The sequence below is a fragment of the Cnephaeus nilssonii genome (genome assembly GCF_951640355.1).
Source record: "Cnephaeus nilssonii genome assembly, chromosome: 9".
Lineage (NCBI taxonomy): Eukaryota > Metazoa > Chordata > Mammalia > Chiroptera > Vespertilionidae > Cnephaeus > Cnephaeus nilssonii.
This window is the reverse complement of record NC_137080.1, coordinates 88928009-88955239: the sequence shown is the minus strand read 5'-3', so window position 1 is coordinate 88955239 and position 27231 is coordinate 88928009. Positions and strand designations below refer to the sequence as shown.

At 40.5% G+C, this 27231-nt stretch overlaps 1 protein-coding gene across 1 annotated transcript; it reads right to left on the bottom strand.

Moving 5' to 3' along the window:
• Positions 1-2213: 2213 nt before the first annotated feature.
• On the bottom strand, positions 2214-26397 carry GLO1 (glyoxalase I). Its single transcript, XM_079780636.1, has 6 exons — positions 26243-26397; positions 12246-12328; positions 8618-8758; positions 6816-6883; positions 5866-5955; positions 2214-2660 (listed from the first exon to the last, which is right to left on the bottom strand). The coding sequence occupies exons 1-6, from the start codon at positions 26324-26326 to the stop codon at positions 2572-2574; spliced, it is 555 nt and encodes a 184-aa protein (XP_079636762.1). The 5' UTR covers positions 26327-26397; the 3' UTR covers positions 2214-2571.
• Between the last annotated feature and the right edge of the window lie 834 nt (positions 26398-27231).

Genomic DNA, 27231 nt, shown 5'->3' with positions numbered 1-27231 from the left:
AGTCTGCAGACCAACACTCTATTCACTGAGCCAAACCGGCTAGGGCCATGGTAGGCATCTTTGGTCACAAGTATTATTAGCCCAAAAAGAAACCGCTGAAAGGCTGGGAAAGATGGACAGAAACGGAGGTTCTTGGTATCTCTGAACCCTCTATCAACCCATTCTAGAACCGCTGAAGTGCTTGTTACATTTGGTAAAGTTGGGTCTCATTGCAAGCAACAAGCATCCTTATTGATATGACCCTCTTCACAAGCAGCTGTGCTACTAAGAAATATTTAGTACACTGTGTGAAATCCTGGTCATAATGCTATGGAGGGAAGCTGTAAGGGACCCTCTCAGCCATCAGCTCCTAATTCAAAACACCTGTGGAAAATATCTTATTTATTTCCCATTATTTTAAATTTTATTGGGGTGACATTAGTCTACATGAACATACAGGTTACATGTGTGGATTACTAATTTACAAAATCTGTATATAGGACCATGTGCCACCACCCAAAGTCAAGTCTTCTCCTGTCACCTCATATTAGGACCCCTTCCTTCCCCCTCTCTCTGGCAATCACCACACTGCTGTTTGTGTACATAAGTTTCCGTTTTATATTCCACATATGAGTTAAACCATATAGTTCTTAGACACAATGGAGTACTACATGGCCATAAGGAAAACTTCCTGAGGTCAACCTCACCCTTTCATATCACCACTTCTCAGCTAGGTTAATTTGGAAGTGAATTGTCCTAATTGCTAGCAAAGCCTGGTGATACAATAGATATTTTTTCATATCTTGCATATAAGGATAAGTTTAAGGAATAAGCAAGGGCTATCTTTTGATAAGTTTTCTTAGCAAGTACAGAAGGCTTTTCTGTGAAAATAAGGTTTAAACGACTGAATTTATGAATCTAATAACGCGCCCATTTGATGTTATACCCAACATGTGAAACCAGTCTTCATTGGTTCCCACAACTCACCTTTTGATACGTGGTCATACTTCTTTATACTTTTTTCTCCTTCAACCCTTTATTCCTTCCTTACTTCCCTCTTCCCACATTTCCCACGCCTCATTATCCATAGGAACTATCTGCTTTGCAGGATATACAGAATTACATCTATTCCCAGTTCAGAACAAGCCTGCAAGCCCCTTCACATCCTTGCACTACTCCCCGAGGGCAGCCTTTTTCTTCTTTTAAGAAAGAACATGCTGGAGAGTTTACAAATTAAACACAGTCTTATTTAAATGCTTATTTTATTTGTCTATAAGTATTGCCGTTTGTTTGAGTTGCTCACATAAATCCATTCCATCCAAAGAGGAAATGTCAAGGGCTTCTAGCAGTGTAAGCACAGTTGGCATGGCCGACCCAAAGATCTTCCACCACAGTCTACAGAAAACCTGAATGTAGTTCAACAAATTGGATGCTCTTATTCTCTGGGCCTGAAGAGATTTTTTAAAAATCAGTTTGTTTTTTTAAAATCCATCAAATGTCAATCATGGCAGAGAAGACCACTGAGCTGATTTCTGATACCTAAGTTATCACTGGTCATAACTTATCCTAAATGACTACCGGCATCTGAAAGACCTTAGTGTAGGGCTCTTCACAAGTAACTCAAGCACCACTCACACAAGAACAATGGGGCATCCCCAGAGCAGCTGAGTGCTACAGACTTCCTCCACTGCTCCCTCCCTCACCACGGTTCTCAGGCCAAGAGCTGAGAGGATAATGCTAAGATACTGAAGGTTTTACAACAGGAGGCTAGTGGGGGACGTCCTGTGAGGTACATCTGAATGCTAAAAATAATGATGGAATTTTGAGTACTCATGCCTATTTGTATTGCCTTCCACTAATTAGTTATTTTACATGTCTAGCCTGTGTTCTTTCTCACAGGATAGTTGGGAGCATTAAACAAGATAAAGCATGTTGACCGCCTAATCTGGTGTTTGCAAACCCAGGAAAAATATTCCCACCCTTTTCCCCACCCCCAAAATAAAGAGGTTAGTCCTTGAATTTCGAAAGCACTTTATACATAAGAAGAAATTAGTCTTTCTGTCAGCATCCTCATCAGCATGATTCTGAATTCCTCCCAAGAGTGCCTTCTCTCTTGTAAAATAAACACTTTATACTATTTCAAGTGCACATAAAGTTTTGTTTTTGGTCAGTGCTCTTTACTTTCCACTGTGAAACGTTATTTCTGAGGACTGAACCCCAGAAGGAAACATGTTAAATGTGTTTTAAAATGATGATTCAAAGGCAGACTTGTAGAGAAGTCAAGTTGGGAGGGAGAAGGCAAATGCAGCCTCTGAAGGGAACTGTTCTAATCATTACCTAGAAAACTAATGTTATACAACCACATTCAAGGACACAAGGCAAAGCACTACTTTAAAACTAGAGGGACTGATCAGGTCGGTGGAAAGCACAGCTGAAACAGGGAGGGAAATGCACTTGAGAATAATTTGAATTGAGACAATGCACCATCAGTCCTCGATGCTTCTGTTATCTGAAAATATCCAAGTTCCCTGTCTCTCTTTTTTAACTCCCACAGTATCTTTATGGAAATCTCAAAGCAGTATTCTCACAGACCTAAATAATAGTTATCATTTTGTTAGGATTCAAAATTTCAATCCAGTAGCCATCAGGATCTTGAATAAATGCCAGGCCTTTCATTTTACCTGTAAAATGAAATGATTTTCATTATTAAAAAAACCCTGAAAAACTTTAAAAAGATTTTTGTTACTTCAAATTTAATTTGCATTCTTTATAGTATTAATTTTTAACAATTCTGTTGTCATTGTTGCCCAAATGCATGTTTTTTGGAAAGACTAATATTCTATCTTCTACACATAGCTGGGAACATACTGTAATGAAATAAACTGTGGGACTGGATACATCTTTTAGGTAACAGGTGAGTCCCACCTCTTTACAATATCACTTCATGCTACCAGTTGAGTCATTACAGAAATTGTCATATATATATATATATATATATATATATATATATATATATATATATATATATATATATTGATTTCAGAGAGGAAGGGAGAGAGATAGAAACATCAATGATGAGAGAATCATTGATAGGCTGCCTCCTGCACGCCCCCTACTGGGCGGCGAGGGTGGGGGGGATCGAGCCCGCAACCCAGGCATGTGCCCTTGGCTGGAGTAGAACCTGGGACCCTTTAGTTCACAGGCTGACGCTCTGCCAAACTGGCTAGGGCAGAAATTGTCTTATTTTAGAGGAAGAAGAAAATGAGGTGCTCGAGGGAGCAGGGGGCATGGCTCACCCACAGCCCAAAGAGCCAGATGCTTGAATCATACAACCCTGTGAAGACTATTCTGAGTAACCCAAGGTCTGCCAATCCGGTTCTTTCTCACAGGAATTCATAACTGGGATTGAAAGGCTAGTAGGTCTAGCAAGTTGAGCTGTTGGCTTAAATGGAACAATGTGACCTCAGAAATTTATGGGATGAAGATGCTGAATCAGTTGACTCCTATCTCTAGTTCCTTTACCCAAAATCACCCCAGAGGAACATAGCAAGTAGGGGAAAAAGTAAGAACCCCTTGGGTGATGGCTGTGGAGAGGAATTGTGGGAATGAGGTAGGGTGACTGTTTTAACTGGTCTATGTGTGGAAGGGGGACCATCATGGCAGCCCATCACGCCTGTGGGAGAATAAACAGAAAGAGTTTTGTTAATTTGATTCTTGCTCCTCCCGGTGGCTGGGGCATCAGCACCACCCCCACACTAGGGGGATGGAAGAGGGTGAGGATTTGTGGTACCGGTTCAGATGTCCTCAGGAGTAAATAACGGCACCGCACACAGAAGCCTGAGAAAAACACGTGGGAACTGACTGATCCCCTCCAGCCTTCACTTTCCACACAACCAGGCTTAGGGGGTGACAATCTCAGGAATGTCTCCTAGTAATACTGCTAATATTTAGTCCTGGAGGGACAAAGCAGGAAGATCTAACCAAGAGACTTGTTCTGTGGAATGTGAGGTGTTTGTCATTTTCAGTGCCTAGGGATTTCTGCCCAGCCCACCTTCCTGTCACTGGGTTGTAAAGACTGAATCTGGCTTTCCCCTCATTCACATTGCCTGATGGGCTGGGATAGCTAATATTTGCAATAAAAAATATTCCCTGAGACCAAAATAACAAGAATTTGAGGAATATAATCATAAAATAAACAATGGATTATAGATTCAAAAAGAGGAAAAAATATTAGACCAATGGACCAAGAACAATTAAAACATGTAAAAGTGATAAGGAATATGAAATATAAGCAATATGAAACAAGAACAAGAAAAGTTAAAGGGCCCAGCTCAGTGGTTGAGTGTTGACCTATGAACCAGGAGGTCATGGTTCCATTCCCAGTCAGCGCACATTCCCGGGTTTCAGGCTCGATCCCCAGTGTAGGGCATGCAGGAAGCAGCCAACCAATAATTCTCTCTCATCATTGATGTTTCTGTCTCTCTCTCCCTCTCCCTTCCTCTCTCTGAATCAATAAAAATATATTAAAAAAAGAAAGAAAAGTTAAAGCAATCAAACAAAACTTAGGAATCAAAATTATAATAGCTGAAATAACACATTAGATGAGAACACAAAAGATAACTATCAGAACAGATACATTTGAGAAAAATTAGCTAACTAGTATGCCAGTTTGAGGAAATCTCCTAGAAAGAAGGCAAGGAAAAAGAAATAACAAATTTTAAAAGCTTCTAGAACAAAATGGAATATAGAAAAGAACATACAAAAGAACACAAATCAGCCCTAGCTGGTAGCTCAGTTGGTGAGAGTGTCGTCTTGATATGCCAAGGTCGTGGGTTCATTCCCTGGTCAGGGCACATACAAGAAGCAACTAATGAATGCATAAATAAGTGAAACAACAAATCAATATTTCTCTCTCCCCCTTCCTCTCTCTAAAAATCAATAAATTAAAAAAAAAATCGAAAGAATACAAATCAGACACAGATTTTCAACAGCAACATTGGAAAACTAAGACAATGGAGTTCTATGTCCAAGATTGAAGAAAAATAATCCTAAAATTTTATATTCAACAAAACTGCCATTTGTGTCTGAAGGCATGGTTCTCAGGCATACAAAGCTTCAAAAGTTTATCTCACAAATCCTTTGAAAACAGTTTGGGTTGAGGTACTTAATAAAGGGACAGAAAAATCTAAAAAATGCTGTAAGAGACATATGGAGAAAAGGTGATCAAATACTCTGAAATCGTATTTATTATCTTTAAAAAATTAATCATATCCAAGTCTGGGCAATAGTAACATGATGGGAGTAAAAGGGAACAAGTTCTTTTCCTGTTGGGGAAGATATCTAGATATCAAATCTTTTAATTGAAATAAAAAATTAAAATGAAACAGTGAAAACAGTGAAGAGTTTCAAATGAAAACTGAAATAAAAATTATGGCAGAAACAAATCTAAGTAAAATAAATTATACTACATGTAAATCCAACAAAATTTAGACATATATAAAACTTAAGGACATGCAAAGGTTGTAAAAGATGAAAAAGAAATACTAGGCCATTATTAACTGAAGAGATTTGGTATAGTCATATTCATATCAGATAAAGTAGACTTTAAGGAACTTATTTTGGGGTGGCTAGATAACACCTGAGATAGAGAATAAGGTGGGGTCCGAGGGTAGGTGAGGAGCCTAAGTCTTTGATGGCTCCCTATATCCTGTGCCTTGTGAAGCACCCTAGTCGCTGTCTTTCAGGTCCTTCAGCGGGTATTCTTCCAATAACTGCCATCTTTCATTAAGCCGGTTGAAGTAGACTTTTTCAAAGTTACTTGCTCCAAAAGGGTTTTACTACAACAGTGCCCTCCCATGGGTGCTCAGTGAAAGTTCTATAACTCACCATCGTCGGGCTTCTTCACAAATTTGACTCCCAGTTCTTCAAATCTTTTGCAAGCACCATGTACATCAGGAACTGCAATTCCAATGTGACCTTAGGTGACCACCCCCAAAACAAGGCAAAGAGAAGGAAGAAATCATTGCAACAGGGTGGCCAAGTGCCACAAGTGGCTTCCAAAACTAGTATATTTCAAAACAAAAGGCAGCCAAAGACAGACTGGATCAAGTAGGTTAGAAAACTATAATATAAAGGGTGAAGCAGAAGTAGAATTATAGTTGATATGGAAAGTAACACAATAATTAGTGAATAATATAAAAATAAACTCTGTTTCATGTACTCATAACTGTAAACCTACTTTTGTCCTGCCCTGTATTAAAAAATAAAAATCTAAGTCTAACTGGCTGGGTATAATAAATTAATTAGTTGCTCTGAATGATAAATTATTGAAAATAAGGCCAAAATTGACTCATATATTACGAATAAACTATTAAAAATAGGTTATTCAATCTATTAAGAATAACCTACAAAAGAATAATCATTTACTCATACTTAATAGGTTTGTGGTTGACACTGACTACATAACAGCCAATTTAAGCCTATAACCCCATTATCTTTACTGAAAGGTTTTAGTTCAAGGCAGAAGTATATGCTAAGCAAAAATCAAGATTATTATTCACCACAGCTTTTGGTTTTTACATTAAAAACCTACTGGAAATATAACACAGAGACTGAAAAGTAAAATCACTGTGAGAGAGTAGATGTAATATTCAGACTGAGACTATGAGATTAAATGACTCCTAAATAAAATTATTTGTGAAAATAAAAATAACAATAAACCTACTCCTAATAAATTACTTATCCTCAATGCTTTAGATTGTTTACAATCATAAAAAGGAATGCGGTGCAAACAGCACACAAACCCATATATATTATATACAAATAGGGAAACATACCAAAACCTCGAGGGTCTGAGTTGCCGCTGTGGTAACTCTGGGTCTCATCCTCCTCAGTGCCCCAATTGCTATGAAAGGAAGGAAAACACAATTACAAGGGACCTGTAGAACAGATATTCTGAAAAAAAGGTTGCAACAATCTGTCTTTGTAATCTTATCTAATCTAATAATAGACAAATATGCAAATTGACCACACCTTCGCTACGCACAAGCCACGCCCACCAGCCAAGCCACACCCACCAACCAATCAGGACGAATATGCAAATTATCCAAAGATGGCAGCTAGTTTGCATATCGCGACAGCGTAGAAAGAAGCCAAGAACTGCAGAAGGGAGCAAAGCTGCAGAGAAGCAAGCAAGCCGGGGGGAGGAGAAGGGAGGAGCGGAGGCGGGGCCGGGGGAGAAGGAAGTTGAGCAGGCGGGGCCGGGGGAGAAGGGGCGGGGCCGGGGGAGAAGGGAGGAGCGGAGGCGGGGCCGGGGGAGAAGGGAGGAGTGGAGGCAGGGCCAGGGGAGAAGGGAGGAGCGGAGGCGGGGCCGGGGGAGAAGGGAGGAGCGGAGGTGGGGCCGGGGGAGAAGGGAGGAGCGGAGGCGGGGCCAGGGGAGAAGGAAGGAGAGCGGGCTGGCGGAGAAGTTAGAAAAGCAGGGGGGCTGGCGGAGATCGCGGGGCGGGGGACAAGGGAGGAGAGCAGGCAGGGTGGGGTAGAGTGCAGCAGGAAACCCTATTGCAGGATTTTTCCTGCAACGGGAATGCTAGTCATATATATTATTTGATATACTTGGTCTAATCTCTGCTGTTATAAATATTAAGTTTTTAACTACAGAAAGGGCAAATGGGCAAAGTATGATTTTAACTAGACTAAGGAGACTAAACCAGGCATCTGGATAGCAATAACAAAAGCAACTATCACTCACTGTGCTCAGTAAAATCCTCATAACAGCTTCATGGGCTATATTATAGTATCTGCATTTTATAAATGAGAATGTCACTTATGGAGGTGATATAACTTGTTCAGGGTCACAGAGCTATTGTCAGAGTCAAGATTCATGTCTAGGTCTGTCTGATTCCAGAGCTGTTTTGAATCAGGGGACACATTAAATCACATATCCTGAAACAAATGCTGTTTTTGGTTACTAAAGAGTGCACAGAGCCCTAGCTAGGGTGGCTCTATGGTTGGAGTGTTGGTTCAAGGACCAAAGGGTTGCAGGTTCGATTCCTGGTCAAGGGTATGTACCTGGGTTGCAGGCTCAATCCCAGCCCCAGTCGGTCAGTTGGGGAGTGTTCAAGAGGTAACCAACAGATGTGTCTCTTTCACATCAATGTTTCACTCTCTCTTTTTTTCTCTCTCTCTCTCTCCTACCCACCCACCCACCCTCCCTTCCTTCCACTCTCTCTAAAAATCAATGGAAAAAAATGTCCTCGGGTGAGGATTAACAACAACAACAACAACAACAACAAAACAGTGCACAAAACAACATAAAGAATAAAAAGAGGAATACCTATTTCAACATTTTATGAAGACTTAGTTGTAGTACCTAAACATTTGTTAGCTATAGTTTGGCAAATATCTTGCCATTTCAGTCTTAGAGTCTCTACCTAAAAAGCAAATGATCTCACTTGTCCTACCTATGCCACAAGACCAACACAAAGACCAAAGATCCATGAAAAAACACTCAAACATCCTGTTACAAATGCAAAGTGGTTAGGTAGACCAGGTTTGAATTAGCCTGGTAAGGGAAAACAGTGTACAAAAACAAGCCTTTAAAAAATATAGATTATATAAAAAGATAAAAACTCATACTCACTGTGTCAGTTCAAGTGTAGCTTTTCTGGAGAATACCCACGCTACCTTTTCATCTTTATCTTTTGGGATGTCATTTTTATCCTCATAAGCCAAGAAATAGAGTGAAAATTTCATTGTGGGAAAATCTAATTTTTGGAGTAGCCTGAAATTAAACAACAATCCTGAATCAATTGACAACAGGAAAGGTTGATTCATGCTAAAATCAACATAATAATTTTCAAGTTCTACTAAGAATAACTCTGTAATAAGGCCATTTTAATAAGAAAAGCAAGGTAAGCCAATGACAAATATTTCATTAAAAAAAAATCTATTCAACGCTGTGGCTCAGTTGGTTGGAGCATGTCCTGTGCACCAAAGGACTGCAGGTTCAATTCTCTGTCAGGGCGCACACCCAAGTTTCAGGTTCGATTCCTGGTTGGTGGGTAGCCAATTAATGTTTCTCTCTCACAATGATGTTTCTCTCTCTCTCTCTCTCCTTCTCTCTCTCAAATCAATAATAATTTTTTTAAAAAGTATCCTCGGGTGAGGATTTAAAAAACAACATCTATTCATCTGTAAATCTCAGTGAAATAAAAATTTAAAAAGCAAACTTTTGTAATTCATCACTTCTTCAAATATCATCAATTCTTTAAATATAATGAAACTTAGCCAGAATTATGGTACTTGTTTATAAATGGCAAAAGATATCTTCAAAATAAAATTTTATCTTTAGTAAAAGATATAATGTGTTACTTTACTGTATTTTCAGGTATAAGACATTCAGTTAAAGAAAATAAATGCATTGAAAGTATGATTGTCTAATCACTAACCTGGACATTTGAAACTGAATCAAAATAGCCCAGCCCATGTGGCTCAATGGTTGAACATCGACCTATGAACCAGGGGGTCAGAGTTCGTTTCCTGGTTGGGGCACATGCCCGGTTTGTGGGCTTGATCCCTGGTAGGAGGCATGCAGGAGGCAGCTGATCAATGATTCTCATCATTGATGATTCTATCTCTCTCTTCCTCTTCTTTACTCTTTGAAATCAATAAAAAAATAATAGTATTAAATGTAAACAATAATTGAAAAATAAAACTTAAATTAAAAATACTTTTTAAATAAATAAATAAATGTACTGAGTTCTTACTAAGCCAAAACTCCTAGGGAAAAAATTGAGGATCTGTGGTAAGAAAGAAGGAAGGACACAGAAGAGGTGACTGTCAACAATTAAGTGGTTAACAGTATCAAATACTGCAGAAAGGTCAAACAGGCCTGAGACTGGGAACAGGTCACCAGATATGGAAAGGTCCCGTGAGGCAGTTTCCGCAGCATGGGGCAGCAGAAGCTGGACTGCCTGCACTGGGAGAGAAAGGGAGGGGAGCAAGTCAAATAGCAGCGTGGTCTACCTTCATAGATGGTGGGAGACTATGGGCAGGAGGGCCAGAGAGCAGAGGGCAAGAATTATCCTAGAATAGAGACGACTTAAGCTTTTTGTAGGTTGAGGAAAAAAAGCCAGTGGAAAAGGAGAGACTGATATGAGAGAAAGAGTAGACAGATTATTAATCCTGAGGTTTTAAAAAAGATCAGTGAAGTTATGGCCTATAAAGTGAATTCAGAGTATAAGATTATTTTGCAAGGAATAGGGTAGTATGAGGATGCATATAATTTTCTTTAGATTAGGATTAAATGCTCCAAGATGACCTCATCTATAATAATAAAAGCGTAATATGCTAATTAAACCGGACAGCCAAATGACCTTCTGGACAAAGCCGCAGTGGTGGGGGCCGATGCAGAAGCAGTTAGGGGCGATCAAGCAGGCAGGCGAGCAGTTAGGGGCGATCAGGCAGACAGGCAAGCAGTTAGGGGCCATCAGGCAGGCAGGCATAGTAGTTCGGGGTGATCAGGCAGAGAGGCGAGCAGTTAGGGGCGATCAGACAGGCAGGCAGAGTGGATAGGGGCAGTCAGGCAGGCAGGCGAGTGGTTAGGAGCCAGCAGTCCCAGATTGCAAGAGGGATGTCCGACTGCCAATTTAGGCCTGATCCCTGTGGGATCTGCAGGATCAGGCCTAAACCGGCAGTCGGACATCCCCCGAGGGGTCCCGGATTGCGAGAGGGTGCAGGCCAGGCTGAGGGACACCCCTCTCCCTGCCCAATGCATGAATTTCATGCACCAGGCCTCTAGTTCATAACAAGAGGGAATGACTGAAGCATAACAAATGAAAAGTTTCTAGAGTTCTGTTGAAATCTTTTGATTATCACTGGTATGTAATATGCCCTGGCCGATAAAATCTATGCACTGACTTACCACAAATAAGATTTACTCTATCTGTTTATAATAAAGAATCAAACACCTCAAATACTGCAGTCATGAAAACTTAAGCAGACTGCACAGCCTTGCAGACCCGTCAGGTGGGAGATGCAGCACATGATCCTGCTGAAACCTGCTTTTCTCAGCTGAGCATATCTTTCAGTACAATGTCACGCCCCCCTCTTGGGGGCTTTTAAAAACAAAGTCAGCGTTGGAGTTCATCAGACCTGGCTTCAAATTCAGGGCTAGTTACTTAATGTTTAACCTCTGGTTTCTTCCTTCATATGGGGACATAAGCTACCTTATAGGCCTACTCTGAAGATGGAATGAAATACTGTGTTAAATGCCTGCAAACAGCAAGTGTGCAATTAGTTTGGTTGCATTCTGTCCTTTAAATATGCCATGAATATATGCAAAATACTTTTTCTGAAAAAAAAAAAAACTACAATAAATTATTTATAGCAGTTATCTCTGGGGAGAACTGGGAGAGGGAGGCTATTACTTTTCATTTTGTATTTTTCTGAATTGGTTGGATTTTTAAAACAGAGACATATACTGTATTAACCAAATTTTTCTCTCAATGTCAATGGAAGTTATCTAGGCAGCAAATTAAAGATCATTTTACTCTTTATCTTTATTATAAAAAACAAACAGAAAACCTCAAATCAAGAAAAATAAGCTCTGGGGAGCCCGCCCACACCTTCCTGTCCCCCTCTTCTTTGCTTCTTCTCTCCAGGAGAGTTACTTTTGCCCTTCTCTCTCCTAAGCTCCAAGGGCCCGTCTTTTGCTTCTCTAACCTATTTCCTGAGCCTACGCAGCCCAGCTGGCTCACTTCTACTAACTTTCTAAATAAATATTCTCTTACAATTTGAAAAAGAATAATAAACAAATACACTTTAAGAATGACAAGATCAGAGGATAACCTGTTCAGCAAAAGACAACACTTTATAGACAAATGGGACAGATGGCCAGTTTTAGGTAAACTCATTCATTTTCTAAGTAATAGGTCTTTATATCTATACCTTTTCTGAAGTAAACAAGAGGCTAAAAGTGGCTCTAACATCAAAAGGGTCTGGGCATACTAAGGATTTAACTGGCAGCTCTCAGAGAGAAGGGGGTTAGAGAAAATACAAGTATTGGTGTCTCGCTGCCCACTGAGCCTGGCTGGGACAGAGGAGCTTGACAGAAGCTCTGACAGCAGTCCCTGACAGCTGGCCAGAAGGACTTTTGTGATTTATGAAGCAAACTTGAACCCATTTTTAAAAATATATTTGAAAGCATTCCCTGTATTTGCAAAGCTATATATTTAAACATCGCAGGCGCCAATATATAGTTTACTTACGTCATTCCAAGAACTCGAGTATAAAAATCCAAAGACTTCTTAGGATCCTTAATTCGCAGCATGGTCTGCTGCAACAGGAAATCCTAAGGAGAACAGTACATATTAAACACCTTCCAGTTTTACCACTTGTACCAACATTAACTGTGCCTTCTGTAACAAGATGCAAACAGTCCACCATTGTAACCATGTTTAGGAAGAAAACACTTTTTGTCCCCTCTGTCTACCATGGAAATCATCTGGAAAGTTTCCATACCTACTACCTACAACTTGGGCTCTCTGCCCGAGGGTATTTTCTGGTCACAAGGGTAGGCAGGTCCCAAGTACCAGGGAGTTTACAGCCCAGGAATGACACTCAATCAATTGTCCTTTAGTGGGACAATTCTGAGGCAGGTTCCAGTTTCTCAGAGGCTTCCCAGCAAGCCCAAGCCCAAATGTCCTCACGCTTACACACTTTTTATCACCTCTGTTCCCCAGAGGTTTCTCTGACTACTTCCCAAATAAACTGCTGAGAACTAAACCCCTATCTCCAGTCTGCTTTTGGGTGTCCCAAACTAAACAGTGACATTATAAATAAAGGATCCAATCACTGTAAAATTTGTTGAATGAACACACAAGTGCCCTCACAGAACTATTTATTGGTAATCATAGCAAGGAGTTACAAGATCCTAAACTCCTAAATACCTAAAAGCGTAAAAATTACTGTTTCTAACACCATTGTGAAATTGTCCAATTTAAAAATCAGGAAACAAGAGACTTGACTTGACTGATAAAAGGGTATAGAGAGTATAATAACTCATGGAGTTAAGATTATTATTAGCATTAATAATTTGCCTTGGGGTCTGACATCACTAGGGAGTTTACTTTCATTAGGTACATACTATAAGGTATTATTGCCTGTAGGTATTAATATCCACATTTAATAGATGAGAAACATACTCAGAATGATGAAATGAATTGCCCCCAACTTTCGGATGCTAAGCTCAGGTCTTCTTCTACCACAGGTATCTTTCAGACCATGAGTCTTTTAACTATGTTTGTGCTTCCTAACACATTTATATTCTTGTCATAACCAAGGACTTCACAAGATAGGCCTGAAAACTCTGACCTCTCCTTTCACAGCCACACAGACACATCCCCCCTGTAACTCACATCATCCTATATAATAAAAGGCTAATAGGCAAATTGTCCCCTCGGGAGTTTGACCGACTGGGAGTTTGATTGCTCACTATGACGTGCACTGACTACCAGAGGGCGGCGTGGAAGGAAGGCCCCAATCGACCTGATCGCCGGCCAGGCCTAGGGACCCTATCCGTGCACAAATTTCATGCACCAGGCCTCTAGTATACAATACAAATACATGTGATTCATTCAGCATCATTAGGAAATTATATTCTTATATTTTACTAAAAATTTCTTTTTAATCCTCACACAAAGATATTTTTCCATTGATTTTTAGAAAAAGTGGAAGAAAGAGGTAAAGATAGAGAGAAGTATCGATGTGAGAGAAACACATCAATCAGTTGCCTCCTGCACGCACCCTCACTAGGGTCTGGGCCGGGGAGGAGCCTGAAACCAAGGTACGTGCTCTTGACCGGAATCAAACCTGGGACCCTTTAGTCCGCAGGCCAACGCTCTATCTACTGAGCCAAACTGGCTAGGGCTATTTTGCTAAATTTTTAAATAACAAAATTGTACTTTTATTGCAAGCATTGAAATTCTCATTTAAAACAAAACTAGATTAAAAACTATTGTAATACCCTGATCTTAATGAATGTAATCACTTAATTCTTCATTCACAGTTTATAATCGCACAGAAGGCAGTTGGCTCTGAAGTTACATTTCTAGAATATCTGGACAGTTTTTCGCAGTCAGGTGTCACATTCCTAAAAGTCTGTTTCGGCAAACAGCTGAAAAAGAAAAAAGCAGCTACTGACATCCAGGCAACTAGCTGGCACTCACAATTAGGCTTTGATTTCTCCCGTTGAACATAACTGCAAATATCCCTCCAAAGTTGCTCAGCGACTGCAATGGAGTGATACCAAAATAAAAGCCACAGAACCAATTCCGCTTCCTACTCTTGTTCCAGCAGAGATTAAAACAGGCACTGTGAACCCTACAAAAATAGCGAATATTCTTCTCAGCTAATGTGAGTGACTGCTGCTTCTCTATCAGTTACAGTATTTGCTTGAGGCTGGCTCCAGGCCACAATGTAAGTCCAACCAAGGCAATTACAACTCTGGCAGGCCTCACGGGGGACAGTTGCCTTCCTCACACCACACATGGTGCACAGCCAATACACTGTAGTCTCTGGAGGGAGCTGCAGGCAAGAACTAAATTCTAAAGATGTTCTTGGTTATTCTAGGAAACACTACCAGGTGTACAGGTTAATACTGCGGATTTTTTTTTCCAATAGATGGAGTTACACATATGTTGATATATATGCGATTTGATATGTATGCTATTTTGTTGTATTGACAGCAAGCTTCAAAACTTCATATGTCATGTTGCTGAAGGTGTTACCATCATAGATATTTTTATGCTTAAAAACGTTGAATTTCGTGCCCAAAAAGAGCATTTGCAGGAAGTTTTAATTCATTACTTTATTTTGAAGAAAAGTGCTGCTGAAAGTTATCGGATACTTTGGGAAGCTTATGGTGAACATGCTCCATCTCAAGATACTTGTGAACGCTGGTTTAAACGCTTTAAATGTGATGATTTCGATGTGAAAGACAAAGAATGTCCAGGTCAACCAAAAAAAGTTTGAAGACCAACAATTACAAGCATTATTGAAGATGCATGTCAAACTAAAAAACAACTTGCAGAAAGATTAAACATTGCTCAGCAAACAATTTCCAATCGTTTGCAAGCAATGGGAAAGATTTTAAAGGAAGGAAAATGGGTGCCACATCAACTGAATGAAAGACAAATGGAAAATCAAAAAGTCATCAGTAAAATGTTGCTTCAACGGCATGAAAGAAATTCTTTTTTGCATCAAACTGTGACAGGCAATGAAAAGTGGATTTATTTTGAGAATCCCAAATGCACAAAATCATGGGTTGATCCAGGTCAACCATCAACATCAACTGCAAGGCCAAATCGCTTCGGAAAGAAGACAATGCTCTGCATTTGGTGGGATCAGGAAGGTGTGGTGTATTATGAGCTTCTAAAACCAGGTGAAACCGTTAATATTGATCACTACCAACAAAAAATAATCAATTTGAACCACGCTTTGATTGTGAAATGATCAGAATGTGCCAGAAGACACGCAAAGTAATTTTGCTTCATGATGATGTACCATCACACACTTCAAAACCAGTTAAAGACACGTTAAACAATCTTGCCTGGGAAGTATGAACCCACCCACCTTATTCACCAGACCTTGCTCCTTCAGATTACCCCTTTTTACGATTGATGGCACATGCACTTTCTGAGCAGCACTTCAAAACGTATGAAGAAGTAGAAAATTGGGTCTCTGAATGGTTTGCCTCAAAACAAGAAAAGTTCTATTGGGACGGTATCCACAAATTACCTGAAAGTTGGGGAAATGTTTAGCTAGCGATGGGCATTACTTTGAATAAAGCACTTTTGATGTTTCTCTTGAAATTATCGTGTTTTCTTTGATTATAAAATCTGCATTATTAACCGGTACACCTAATAATTGCTGCTGTGAGGACCTTTGCAGATAGAATTAAGGTTACTAATCAGCTGACCTGAAAATAGGAAGATTAGCCTGGATTATCCAGCTGGGTTCAATGTAATCTAATGAGGTATTAAAAACTTGTATAGGAACAGAGAAAAGAATGAGAGATGGCAAAGAACATAGAAGCGGAGAGGTATGGCAGGAGAGGAAGTCAGATTCCAAGGGTGAGAAAGTTTCAATGTGCCACTGCTGCCTTGGAGATGTAGGGGCATGTGTGCAAGGAGTTATGGATGGTCCCCAGCTGAGAGCCAGCAAAGAACTGGGACCTCAGTCCTACAACCAAAAGGAATTGAATTCAGCCAATAATCTGAAAGACTCTGGAAGGACTTCCCTCCAGAGCCTCCAGTAAGAGATGTAGCCCTGTCAATACCTTGATTTCAGTCCAGTGAGACCATGTCGGACTTCTAACCTATAGAACTGAGATAGTAAATCTGTGTTGTTTTAAGTCATTTACCAGTAATAGCAAACTAACACAAGTCAATGTAAGTCCATAATTTGTTGAGGGAGGGTTCAATATATTACACTAGTTTTTTAAAAAATGATTTGAAATGTTAATTACTACTGTAAATAGAAAACCCAAGCTATCTACTTCTCTGCCTTAAAAATGTACAATGTGATACAGTTTTATTTCTTCCTTCTAATCTGTATGACTGTTATTTCCTTTTATTGCCTTATTACACTGGCTGGAACTTCCAGCCTGATGTTGAATAAGAGTGGTGAGAGCAAACATCCTGGCCTTGTTCCCCCAAATTAGGAAGAACGCATGACCATTATGCACAATGTTAGCTGTAAGGTTTTTATAGATGTTCTTTATCAGGTTGAAGATGTTCCCATTCCTATTATTTTATGGGGGTGGGGGGGAAGGAATCATAAATGGTATTGAATTTTGTCAAATGCTTTTTCTACATCAATTGATATGATCATATTTTTCTTTTTTAGCTTCCTAATGTGGTGAATTACTTTGATTTTTGAACATAGAAATAGCCTTCCATACCTGGAATAAACTCTGCTTAGTCATGGTGTGTAATTCTTTATATATATTGATGAATTCTATTTGCTAATAATTTGTCAAATATTTTTATGTCTATAGTTGTGAGGGATATTGATTTGCAGTTTTTTCTTTTTGTACTGTCTTCATCTGGTTTAGTACATTGGTAATACTAGCTTTATAAAATGAACTGGGAAGTGTTCCCTTCTCTTCGATTTTCTTGAAGGGACTGTGTATAATTGATGTCAATTCCTCTTCAATGTTTAGAAAAATTTTTCAGTGAAATCATCTAGGCCTGGAGATAGGCTTTTTGGAAGATGATTAATTATGAATTTGATTTCCTTATGTTATAGAGCAGTTTGTCAATTCTGTTGCTTTTTCCTAAGAATCAACTATGTTTAATTGTGTGTTTTTTTCTATTTTCTGTTTTCAATTTCATTGATTTCTACTCTATTATTCCCCTCCTTCTGCTTCCTTTGGATTATTTTGCTTTTCTTTTTCTAGGTTCTTGAGGAGGAATCTTAAATGACTGATTTGAGACTTTTCCTCTTTTCTAATGTATGCATTTAGTGCTATAAATTCTCCCCCTTAGCCCTGTTAGCTGATATTCCGCTTTCATTTTTGTAAAGACAGAAAAAGGCCTCTCCTTTTCTTTGCAGTGGCCTTCCACAGCATCTGGTAATTAAACCCCAAGATTGTTGGCTCCTCTGATTCAAACAGTTCCTCTGTTCAAACTCAGGGCAAGATAAGCTACTCTCAAGGTTGCAATCTTTCATGCCCCTTCTCCCTGCTGTTTTCACAACTCAGGGATAATTCGCACCAAGGAGTTTCTAGTTAGTAGAAAGTTCCCCTCTCCCCTCCTCGTCAAACAAGCCTCTTTTAAACTCTTCATAACTTTGTTCTAAGTGTGTTTTACAGGCTTGGAAGAAATAGGACATCTGCTGGACTGTCTCCTGGAAAGCAAATAAACTAACTTTTCAAGACAACCCCTGGTATCTGCTCAAATTCAACACAATCCCCCTCCCTTCCTTGTCACTTAGCAACTACAGTTGCTTGCTCTTTAGAAACAAAAGCCAGTTTGGTCCCTGCCCTGTATTGACTAGCAATACTTGGCCCTTTCCTCCCTTGGAAAGGAAAATAAGTTTCCTCACTACATTTCTTGTCTTAGTTGTGAATTCTTTCACAGCCTGCATTACCAGCCAAACTCTCCAATGTATTTTTAAAATGTTTCCCTTGAGAATTCTCTTGACCCATGGATTATTCAAAAAATGTATTATTTAGTTTCCAATTGTTTGAAGATTTTCCTGTTATGTTTCTGCTATTGATTTCTAGCTTGATTCTATTATAGTCGAAGTACACACTCTTTATTTCAGTTATTTTAAATTTGTTCAAATTGGTTTTAGGGCCTGTGTCATGATCTACCTTGGAATATTTTCTGTGGGCACCTAAAAAAAGTGTATTCTGTTATTATTGGGTGGAGTGTTCTATAAATGTTGATTACATGTTCTTGCTGATTAGATCTTATTTGCTTAAGGTGTTGTTAAATCTATCTACTTGCTAATTCTCTACTAATTGTTGAAAGAGGAGTATGGAATCCTCCAATTATAACTGTAGATCTGTCTATTTCTTCTTTCCATTAGATCAGTTTTTGCATCACATAGTTTTGCAGTTCTGCAGTCTGGTGCAAACACATTCAGGATTGCTGCCTTCTAGGTCAACTGACCCTTTTATCATTACATCATGTACTTCCCCATGATCATTTTCTTTGCTCTGGAATCTACTTTGTTTGATATTTATATAGGCACTCCTGCTTTCTTTTGATTACTGTCTGCATAATATATATTTTTTCATCCTTTTACTTTAACTGCCTCTATCATATTTGAAGGGAGTTTCATATAGATAGCATGTAGTTGGGGCATATTTTAATTTTTCTTTCAGCTTGAGATATAATTGACATATAGTACCATGTAAGTTTAAGTATACAGCATAATGACTTAACTTACATAATGATCAGCACAATAAATTCCATCATATATGGATAAGCAAGGGCATGTTTTTCAATCTACTCTGTCTTAATTGATATATTTACATCAAATGTAATTGTTGAAACATTAGGGCTTAAGTTGGCCATTTTACTTATTTTTGTTTTTTGTTTTCTTTCTTTTTTTCTTTTTTGTTAATCCTCACCTGAGGATATTTTTTCCATTGATTTTTAGAGAGAGGGGAAGAGACAGAGAGAGAGAGAAACAGCGATGTGAGACAGACACATCTATTGGTTACCTTCCACATTCACCCTGACTGGGCCGGGGGGTCCAGCTTGCAACCCAGGTACGTGCCCTTGACCAGAATCGAACCTGAGACCTTTCAGTCTATGGGCTGACGCTATGACCACTGAGCAACCGGCTATTACTGTCTTCTTTCTTTTCCTTTGCCCTTCTATAGATCACTGGAACATTTTTTTATAATTCCATTTTATTTCTCTAGAGTATTTTTACACATATTTCTTTGTGTAGCATTTTCAATAGTTGCTCTGGTGTTTCGTTATATACAGGGTTGACAGAAGTAGGTTTACAGTTGTATGTGAAACAGAGTTTATTCTTGTATTATTATTTATTTAATTATTGTATTATTTATTATTATAATGAACCTACTTTTGCCCGCCCTTGTATATAAGTAACTTATCACAGTCACTTGGTGTCATTATTTATCGGTTTGAATCAAGTATAGAAACCTTACCTCTCTTTACATCCCTTTACTCTCTCCTTTATGATTTTCTTAAAATACTTCTGCTGCTGGGTTGGGGTAGAATTTCAGGTTTCCCATGTTTCTCCACTGACACAGCACAGGGGGAAAGCTTGTTACTTCCTGGCGAGATGAAAGTTCTGGCTCCCTATTCAGTCTTCTCTGACACCACCGTGGCAGGGGTAGGCTAGGCACTTCATTATTGCCCCTTGGGTAGACCAGACTCCCCGTTCAGCCTTTGCTGGTGTAGGTGGGGCTGCAGCCATAGTTTTTTTCTGTGGTGCTTGGTTGTAGCAGAGCAGTTGTTGTCTAAAAGTTTCTGTTTTATCAGGATATATTGCCCATTTCCTGGTCCTGAGGCGAGAGAGAGAGGCTTTCCTTGGTCTGCACCCATTGGCATTTCCAGATTGGTAGCTTTGTTAGCTCCAAGTCTGGGCTATATGAGGCAAAAAGAAAACTGAGGAAACCCACTCCCATGGTGGTCTTAGGGTCTCGAGGTCCCTAGCCAGTCTGCCTTCTCCTCACCTTTCAGTCTCCTATGTTTGTTTTATATATAATGTACTTATCATGAGGAATAGGAAAAAGTATGTACACTCCATTCCCAGAAGAAGTCTACAAATGGATTTTATACAACTGCCCCCAACAATGTTTGGTCACTATATGTCTGTTTCAGGATATATCAAAACTTGTCAAGAAGCCAGAATAATGGCAAAAACATTGCTTGACTTTGTGGTTTCTACCTCTCAGATTCTCTTTCTAGTGATGAAGACACTCATTTCTCTAGAACTGTTACTAAGGGGCTTTGTAAGATAGTACATCTTATTCAAAATCAAGATCTCTATTGCCTCTATCCCCTTCAGTCTTCAGAAAAGAGAAACTTCACACTTAAATTTAGCACAAGCCAAATTTTCAGAAAAACTGAAGTTTCTTTGGCCTAAAGTGTGTGTGTTGGCCTTAGTAACAGTGATGCCAATGCCCTTTGGAGCCTACCAACACTCTCTCCCAAGCAATTTTCAAAGGTGTTGCATCACCGCGAGCAGTTGAAGTCTTATGGCTCAACTAAACAACCAACCACAGGCTGAAAGGGTGTCAGTCGGGAAAAGAGCTGGACACCAGAGCAGCGTTAGGTGTTCCTCTCCAGCAGGAGTGCTTAAAGGAGCTAGACAGCCCAGCTGCAGGGGGAAGATCCACACTGGGGAGGCGTGGGAACCACCTGGTGCACCGCAGGAGCCAGTACCTCTAGTAGCAACTCCTTAGGCACGGCTTCCAGAATCTCCACAAAAGTCACTGCATTCAGGGAAGCCCAAAGCTATGGCTTCCTATTAGGAAATTATAATTCTCCCTCTCCAGATGCAATTTACCAATTGAGTTATTTTTACCATAAATGGTATTCCCAAGGAACAAACACCATTTTTAATTGTTTCCTGGGAAACAAGCTAGAGTTAACCAAAGATCAGAATCACATCAAAGGGGAAAGGGCTGAACTCTTTACCCTATTGTCATATCTCCTATAAAACAAAAAGTGACAGTTATGTTTTTTCCTGACTTTTTAAAATCACGATTGCCTTCAGTGAAAGATCCTTTTGGAAAGTATATCTGAGGGCAACAACACTGTTTTACTATGTGACAGCTGGGGCTCATGGTTGATGCACAATATGGTACAACTTATTTTTTTCTTTACTACCTTCCTCCTTCTAGTGTTACTTCCCTGACTCAACCTGTGTCGGAATTTAACAAATGTTCCAGAAAATGATTCAGCCACTCCTTCACTTTCATTCTATCTTATCTAAATTGGTTTCATTTGGTCCTTTCTTTCCCACTCTATAAATCAACAGACAACATATTTCAAGCATACTTTCCCTATAGATAAGAGAGACAGAAATAGCTAGGAAACATAAAGGTAAGTTTCTTAAATTTAAAAATTACCTGTGATATTGGTAAACACACCTGCCAGACCACTCTTACAACAGGTAAGAGAAACAGGAAAACCCTAGAAACCCTCAGTATCATGAGGTTTTTCCAGTCTCATGCAGTGTGAGAGAAATAATTCTTCAGAGGCAATATGGTTCAAATGCTGACTATATCACCGTTACCTTGAGTAAATCATTACTTTTCTTAAACCTCAGTTTTCATGTCTTTAGAATGGGGATAATTATAATTCTCAGCCTGTAGGGTTCAGCTGAAAAGTAAATGGGATAATGCATGAAAGTGCTTAGCATAGTGCCTGGCTCAGAGTAAGCTATTCTGCTTATTATTCTTTCTATTATACTTATGAAACACACCCAGAATTCTACTACCAACTATTGCTTTTGATCCCAAATTGCATTCCCCAGGCCTTGCTCTGGAGTGATGTCTCTATCAGCCCACTCGTCAATTCCATCTGGGTCAAAATATTAAATTCATCACAGCCAAAATAAATGCTCCTTCCTATATTCCCATCAAGGAACACCTCTAGAATCCCTTGCTAGCCCGAGTCAGATACCTGGAGTCTTCCTAGATTAATCCCTCTCTACTCCTCCATAATGCAATCCAAGCATCCCATCAACCTGACTGCTTAAATCCCTCTGGAATCTTTCTCCTTGCCTTTCTAATGATCACCTGCCTGAGTGATTACAATAGCCTCCTTGTCTCTGCTTCTTGCAGGCTTACAACGCAGTCCAAAATGATCTTCCTAAAATACTACCAGATTGATCTTTATATAATGAAAACCCAATTGTGCCATTTCTGGATTAAAAATTAATCCTTCAGCAGTGCATTACAACTTTTAAAATAAAGTATTGTCCAGCTGGTGTAGTTCAGTAGACTGAGCATCATCCCATGCACCAAGAGGTCACCAGTTCTATTCCCCGTCAGGGCACATGCTCGGGTTTCGGGCTCGATCCCCAGAAGGGGATGTGTAGGAGGCAGCCGATCTCTCTCTCTCTCTCTCTCTCTCTCTCTCTCTCCTCACTCTCTAAAATCAATAAAAAAAATTATTTAAAAGATAAAGTATCAAGAGCAAGTACATATGGTTGATGCATACTTCTCTAACTTCATTTTTTTCACTACTTCCCTAAACTGGTAATCTCAAATGTTTTTTATTTCATACCCTTATGAGTTCACAAGAAGCATGCACCCTCAATAAATGTATACTTACTTTAATTATGCACAAATATACTAATAAAACACATAAATACAAATCTTTACAAGGTGAGAAAAACAAGTGAACATAATGAGTGATCATAATTTCTTTGAGCATCCCAATGACTGCTTTGTGTACCTTCCCCTCAACTTGCACTGCTTATAACTTCAGTATCATTACCTGTAGGTCCCTGCATCAGTTTTCTGATGTCATTGTGCTTTTATATATACTACTAGAGGCCTGGTGCACGAATTCGTGCACAAGTGGGGTCCCTCGGCCTGGCCTGCGGGATCAGGTAAAAACTGGCTCTCTGATCCCCGAGGGGTCCCAGATTGCGAGAGGACGCAGGCCAGGCTGAGGGACCCCACCGGTGCATGATCGGGGCTGGGGAGGGACACAGGAGGTTGGCCAGCTGGGGAGGGACCGAGGGAGGGCTCCAGGACATGTCCGGTCTGTCTCGCTCAATCCTAATCCGCCAGACCCCAGCAGCAAGGTAACCTACTGGTCAGAGCGTCTGTTCCCTGGTGGTCAGTGCACATCATAGTGACTGGTCAACCAGTTGACTGCCCCCTGGTGGTCAGTGCACGTCATAGTGAGTGACTGAGCGGCCTTAGCATATCATTAGCATATTATACTTTGATTGCACGGATGACCAGATGACCAGACACTTAGCATATTAGGCTTTTATCATATAGGATGCTTCTCTCTGGCTATTGTTCTTTCTTCCTCCTTTCCATTCTTTCTTCCCGTTACCTTTGCACCCAACTCTACCTGGCTACCTCCTTTGTATTTGGTAAAACTAAGCTTAAATGTCACCATCCCTGAAAGTTTTCCCCAACTCTATCACCTACCACTCCAAATTACTGTAACAGAGGACATTGATGAAAACAGTAGAAAGACTGACTTTCAGATTACTACTTGGGAAAGGAAGTATTTGGCCTTTTGAAGAAAGTTAGCCAAATAATATATAGCCCAGGATATGGTCAGCTGTACATTCTTTTGTCTACCTTTATGTCAGAGATGCAAATGATCAACAAGTGAGTGGATTTTCCACCACTGCTGCTCTCTCCTTTTCATAGCAACCTCATCACTTACCTCACTTTCTGGACGAGCCTTTTAGGCAACCTCATCACCTCAGGCTTGGATCCCTCCAACCTATTCAACAGAACCCTGAATGGTTCCTCACTACTCATATAAATCCAGCTTCCTTAGATGTGACATTCAAAGCTTTCTCCATGATCTGGATTCACCCTACCATTCTAGTTTTCTCTACCACTGCTTCACCGCTTAGATGACCCCAGACTTCAACCAAAAACACATAACTTCCCTCTCCAGAACCTTTCTGATATCTCAGCACATTTCTGCTCAGAGGTGTCTTCCACCTAGAATGCCCTTCTATGTAATTCTGTCTCCCATGTGGCATTGGAATCCCATCCATCTTTCAAGAAATGGGCCCACCCCCGCCTTCTGCTTGAGTAGTCCCAGATCCCCACAATTGAAATGCAACCTTAAACTGTATAACTTTTCATAGAGTTGAGAACACCAATGCACTTTATCATCATAGTAGCCCTTTTTATGCTCCTTTTACAAACTCAGCCCCAGTGCCCTGCTAAAGTCACTGCAGCCAATGATAGAACTGGGGATTCAACTGTAGGTCTTCAGACTCCAGGTACCCTGTGCCCACACCATATCACAGATGCTATCGTCAAGAATTTCTACCTCCTGTGCTCCCAGGGTGCTTTCTAATTTTAATAGCACGTTACTCCCAGTTCCATTTTATGTTAGAGTTGGTGTATATTTGGGGAAGGGACCTCATCTTGTTCATCCCAGTGTCCCCAAACGTTCTTTATATATAGCAGGTAATCAGTAATCAGGCTGAATTTAATTCATTTAGGTTTTTTAATTTACTTCATCTCAAGTTCCAAAATTAGTGCTGAAAACAGTACTCCAGAAGCCAAATAGAGTGGAGGCTGGGAGTGTGGGCTCCTCCCTGAGCAAGTTACCCAATGCCTATGTGCCAGAGTCTCATTTGTAAAATGGAGATAATGCCTGCTTCACAGGATTGTTGTGAGGATTAAATTAAGTAATGTACTTAAGACAGCAACCCAGGGCCTGACACACTCAATATATATAAGCTGCTAGTACAGATCCCATTTTATGTACCCCACATGGTAGTACTTCAAAGGCCAAAAAATTCTGATCTCAAAAAAGAACTACTCCAAATCACCAAGAGAAATTTAGATTATGAGAAGTGTAAGTTAAGAATGCGAGGAAGTGTACTGAACAAATTTCATAAAGATCTCCCTGAAAATGTTTTTTTACTAGCCCAATACATAAAATCCCCAGTTACCTGGGAAATTAATATATACTGAACGACTCTATGTGAAATAACTAAGTATTATTATGAGAAGGTATACAAGTGAGATGAGTGTGAGAGATTTTATATATATTTGCCTAAGTACCAGATGTTAGTCAGAGGCTTTAGCAATTACAGGTGCATGACTCTTTGCCCTGAAGGCAAAGAGCAAGCAGGGACCAAAGTCATGCACCCCTCTTAGAGGGCTGCATAAAGCACATTTAATCTTCAAGGAATTTAGAAATTCCCCAGCCCATTGAATAAATACACGAAGGCGTTTACTGACACTGATGAGTACTAGAATAAATCCCCCAGTGACTGCTGTGTCTAATCTTGACAACGCACGAAAGTACCACACCTCAGTGAGTTAGTTACACTGGCTCTTAGTACAGACACGTTAAGCAAGCTGGAGGGATGAAAGCCTTCATGTGCAACAGGTCATTCCTCCACTGAGTAGATCGGTGAAGAAATTTCTACGATTCCTTTCGGATCTAAGCTCCATGATTCTGTGATCTCTCCTAGGGCTACCTCGCACAGGCAGGGCAGAAGGGTGGCTGTGAGCATACACACGTAGAAGCGAAGGAAAAGCGAAATTCTGGGCGGGGTTAAACCCGAAGTGATCAAATTAGCTTCTAGGAGTTGAGCCCGGAGCCAGGGCAGTGATGGAAAAATGATGCAGGCTGGGAGAGGCCGGCATGGACAGAGACCTTGGAACCTGGGTTGGGAGTTAGTTCTGAAATTGCTCTTCTTATCCGCCCGGGTTACTGACCTTGGGAACACGCACACCCACAGGCAACGAATCTGACTCTTGAGTTAGTTGTGGCTTCCAGTTAACATCCCCAAATTAAAAAGTTAATGCAAGTTGGGTTGCAGGCTTTGAAACAATCTGAAGAAATGGACTTTCTCACGGAACCCCCATTGCACACCATTAGTCCTCTCCCCAGCCCACTTCGGCCCGTCCAAGGGGGTCCGAATGGGGTTCGAATCCAGTCCGAGCCGGGCCTGGCTGAGCCCGGGAATCTGCTCTATCTTTGGACCCCAAATGCGCCACGCTGGGCCCCGACTCGGGAGAAATAGGTTCTGCGCCCACCTTGGTGCTAGGGTCCGGGTCCGAGCAACAACCGAGGGCAGCCTGGTCGGTAAGGCCGCCAGACGCGGGCTGCGGTTCTGCCATGGCTGCACTGCTGTATCACGGACGCAGGTACCCGGGAACGCGGCGAGCTCCACACTACGCCCTGCCCGGGGTTGCCTCCTCCAGCCACGGCGTCGCGCCGCGGGGCGGGCACCCGCTGCCTTCCAGCCAATAGCTGTGCGGAGAGCAAATTGGTTCTGTGCTGATTGAGTGCCAGTGAGTCAGCGCCTCCAGCCACAGAGGTCTGTGCCCCAAGACTACAACTCCCAAGGTGCCTTGCGCCTAATGGAGGACCGCTTAAGGGGCGAGAAAAACAATCAACCAAACAAACAAACAACACTGTTGTCTGACAAGAGTGGTTTTTCTTCGTTGCTTGATGACCTAATTTTGTTAAAGTTCAGGAACCACTCATACCTCAGGGCTGCAACTTGATAGGAAATTGGAATCTGATGGAAAGAGAACTGGGAGTTACTGTTTTTAAAGTATAGAAATCCCCAAGTCTAAGTTTAAACAGAACAGGATAATTAAAACAATTGACTTAGTAAAAAAAACTAGGTTCAAGTTTTTGGTTCCACTATTTATTAGCGTGGTATAACTGGCCCCTCTGAGCTTCCTTGCAGGATTTGGTTGAGGATCAAATGAGATTTGTCATTGTTTCACACTCATGAGTCAAAGATCCAGAACTTGCACTGTGTTTTAAGTTAATTCCGCTGAGACACATATTTTAATTGTCTTCATTTGAAGACTTAGTCATCACTGTTGTCAACTGATGGTTGTTGGTGCCAATTCAATGCCAACAGGAATCCCCAACTTGGGGTGTGGTGAAGAAGGAAACTATTTAGTGCAAACAACTCAATTGTGATACAGCAAGGCTAATGGCTGTGGAACAGCACTGACCCAGGTTGCTCTGGGGCCAGGTTAGACAGCTCTATTCCGCTCCACTCAGG

What these genes read in the sequence shown, in the direction of transcription:
- GLO1 (XM_079780636.1), bottom strand. Translation starts at nt 26,326, where the DNA reads ATGGCAGAACCGCAGCCCGCGTCTGGCGGCCTTACCGACCAGGCTGCC. An exon ending in ACTCGAGTTCTTGGAATGAC is followed by an intron (nt 8,759 to 12,245) that starts GTAAGTAAACTA and finishes GTTTAATTTCAG; the next exon opens with GCTACTCCAAAAATTAGATT. An exon ending in TGTGAAGAAGCCCGACGATG is followed by an intron (nt 2,661 to 5,865) that starts GTGAGTTATAGA and finishes TTCATTTTACAG; the next exon opens with GTAAAATGAAAGGCCTGGCA.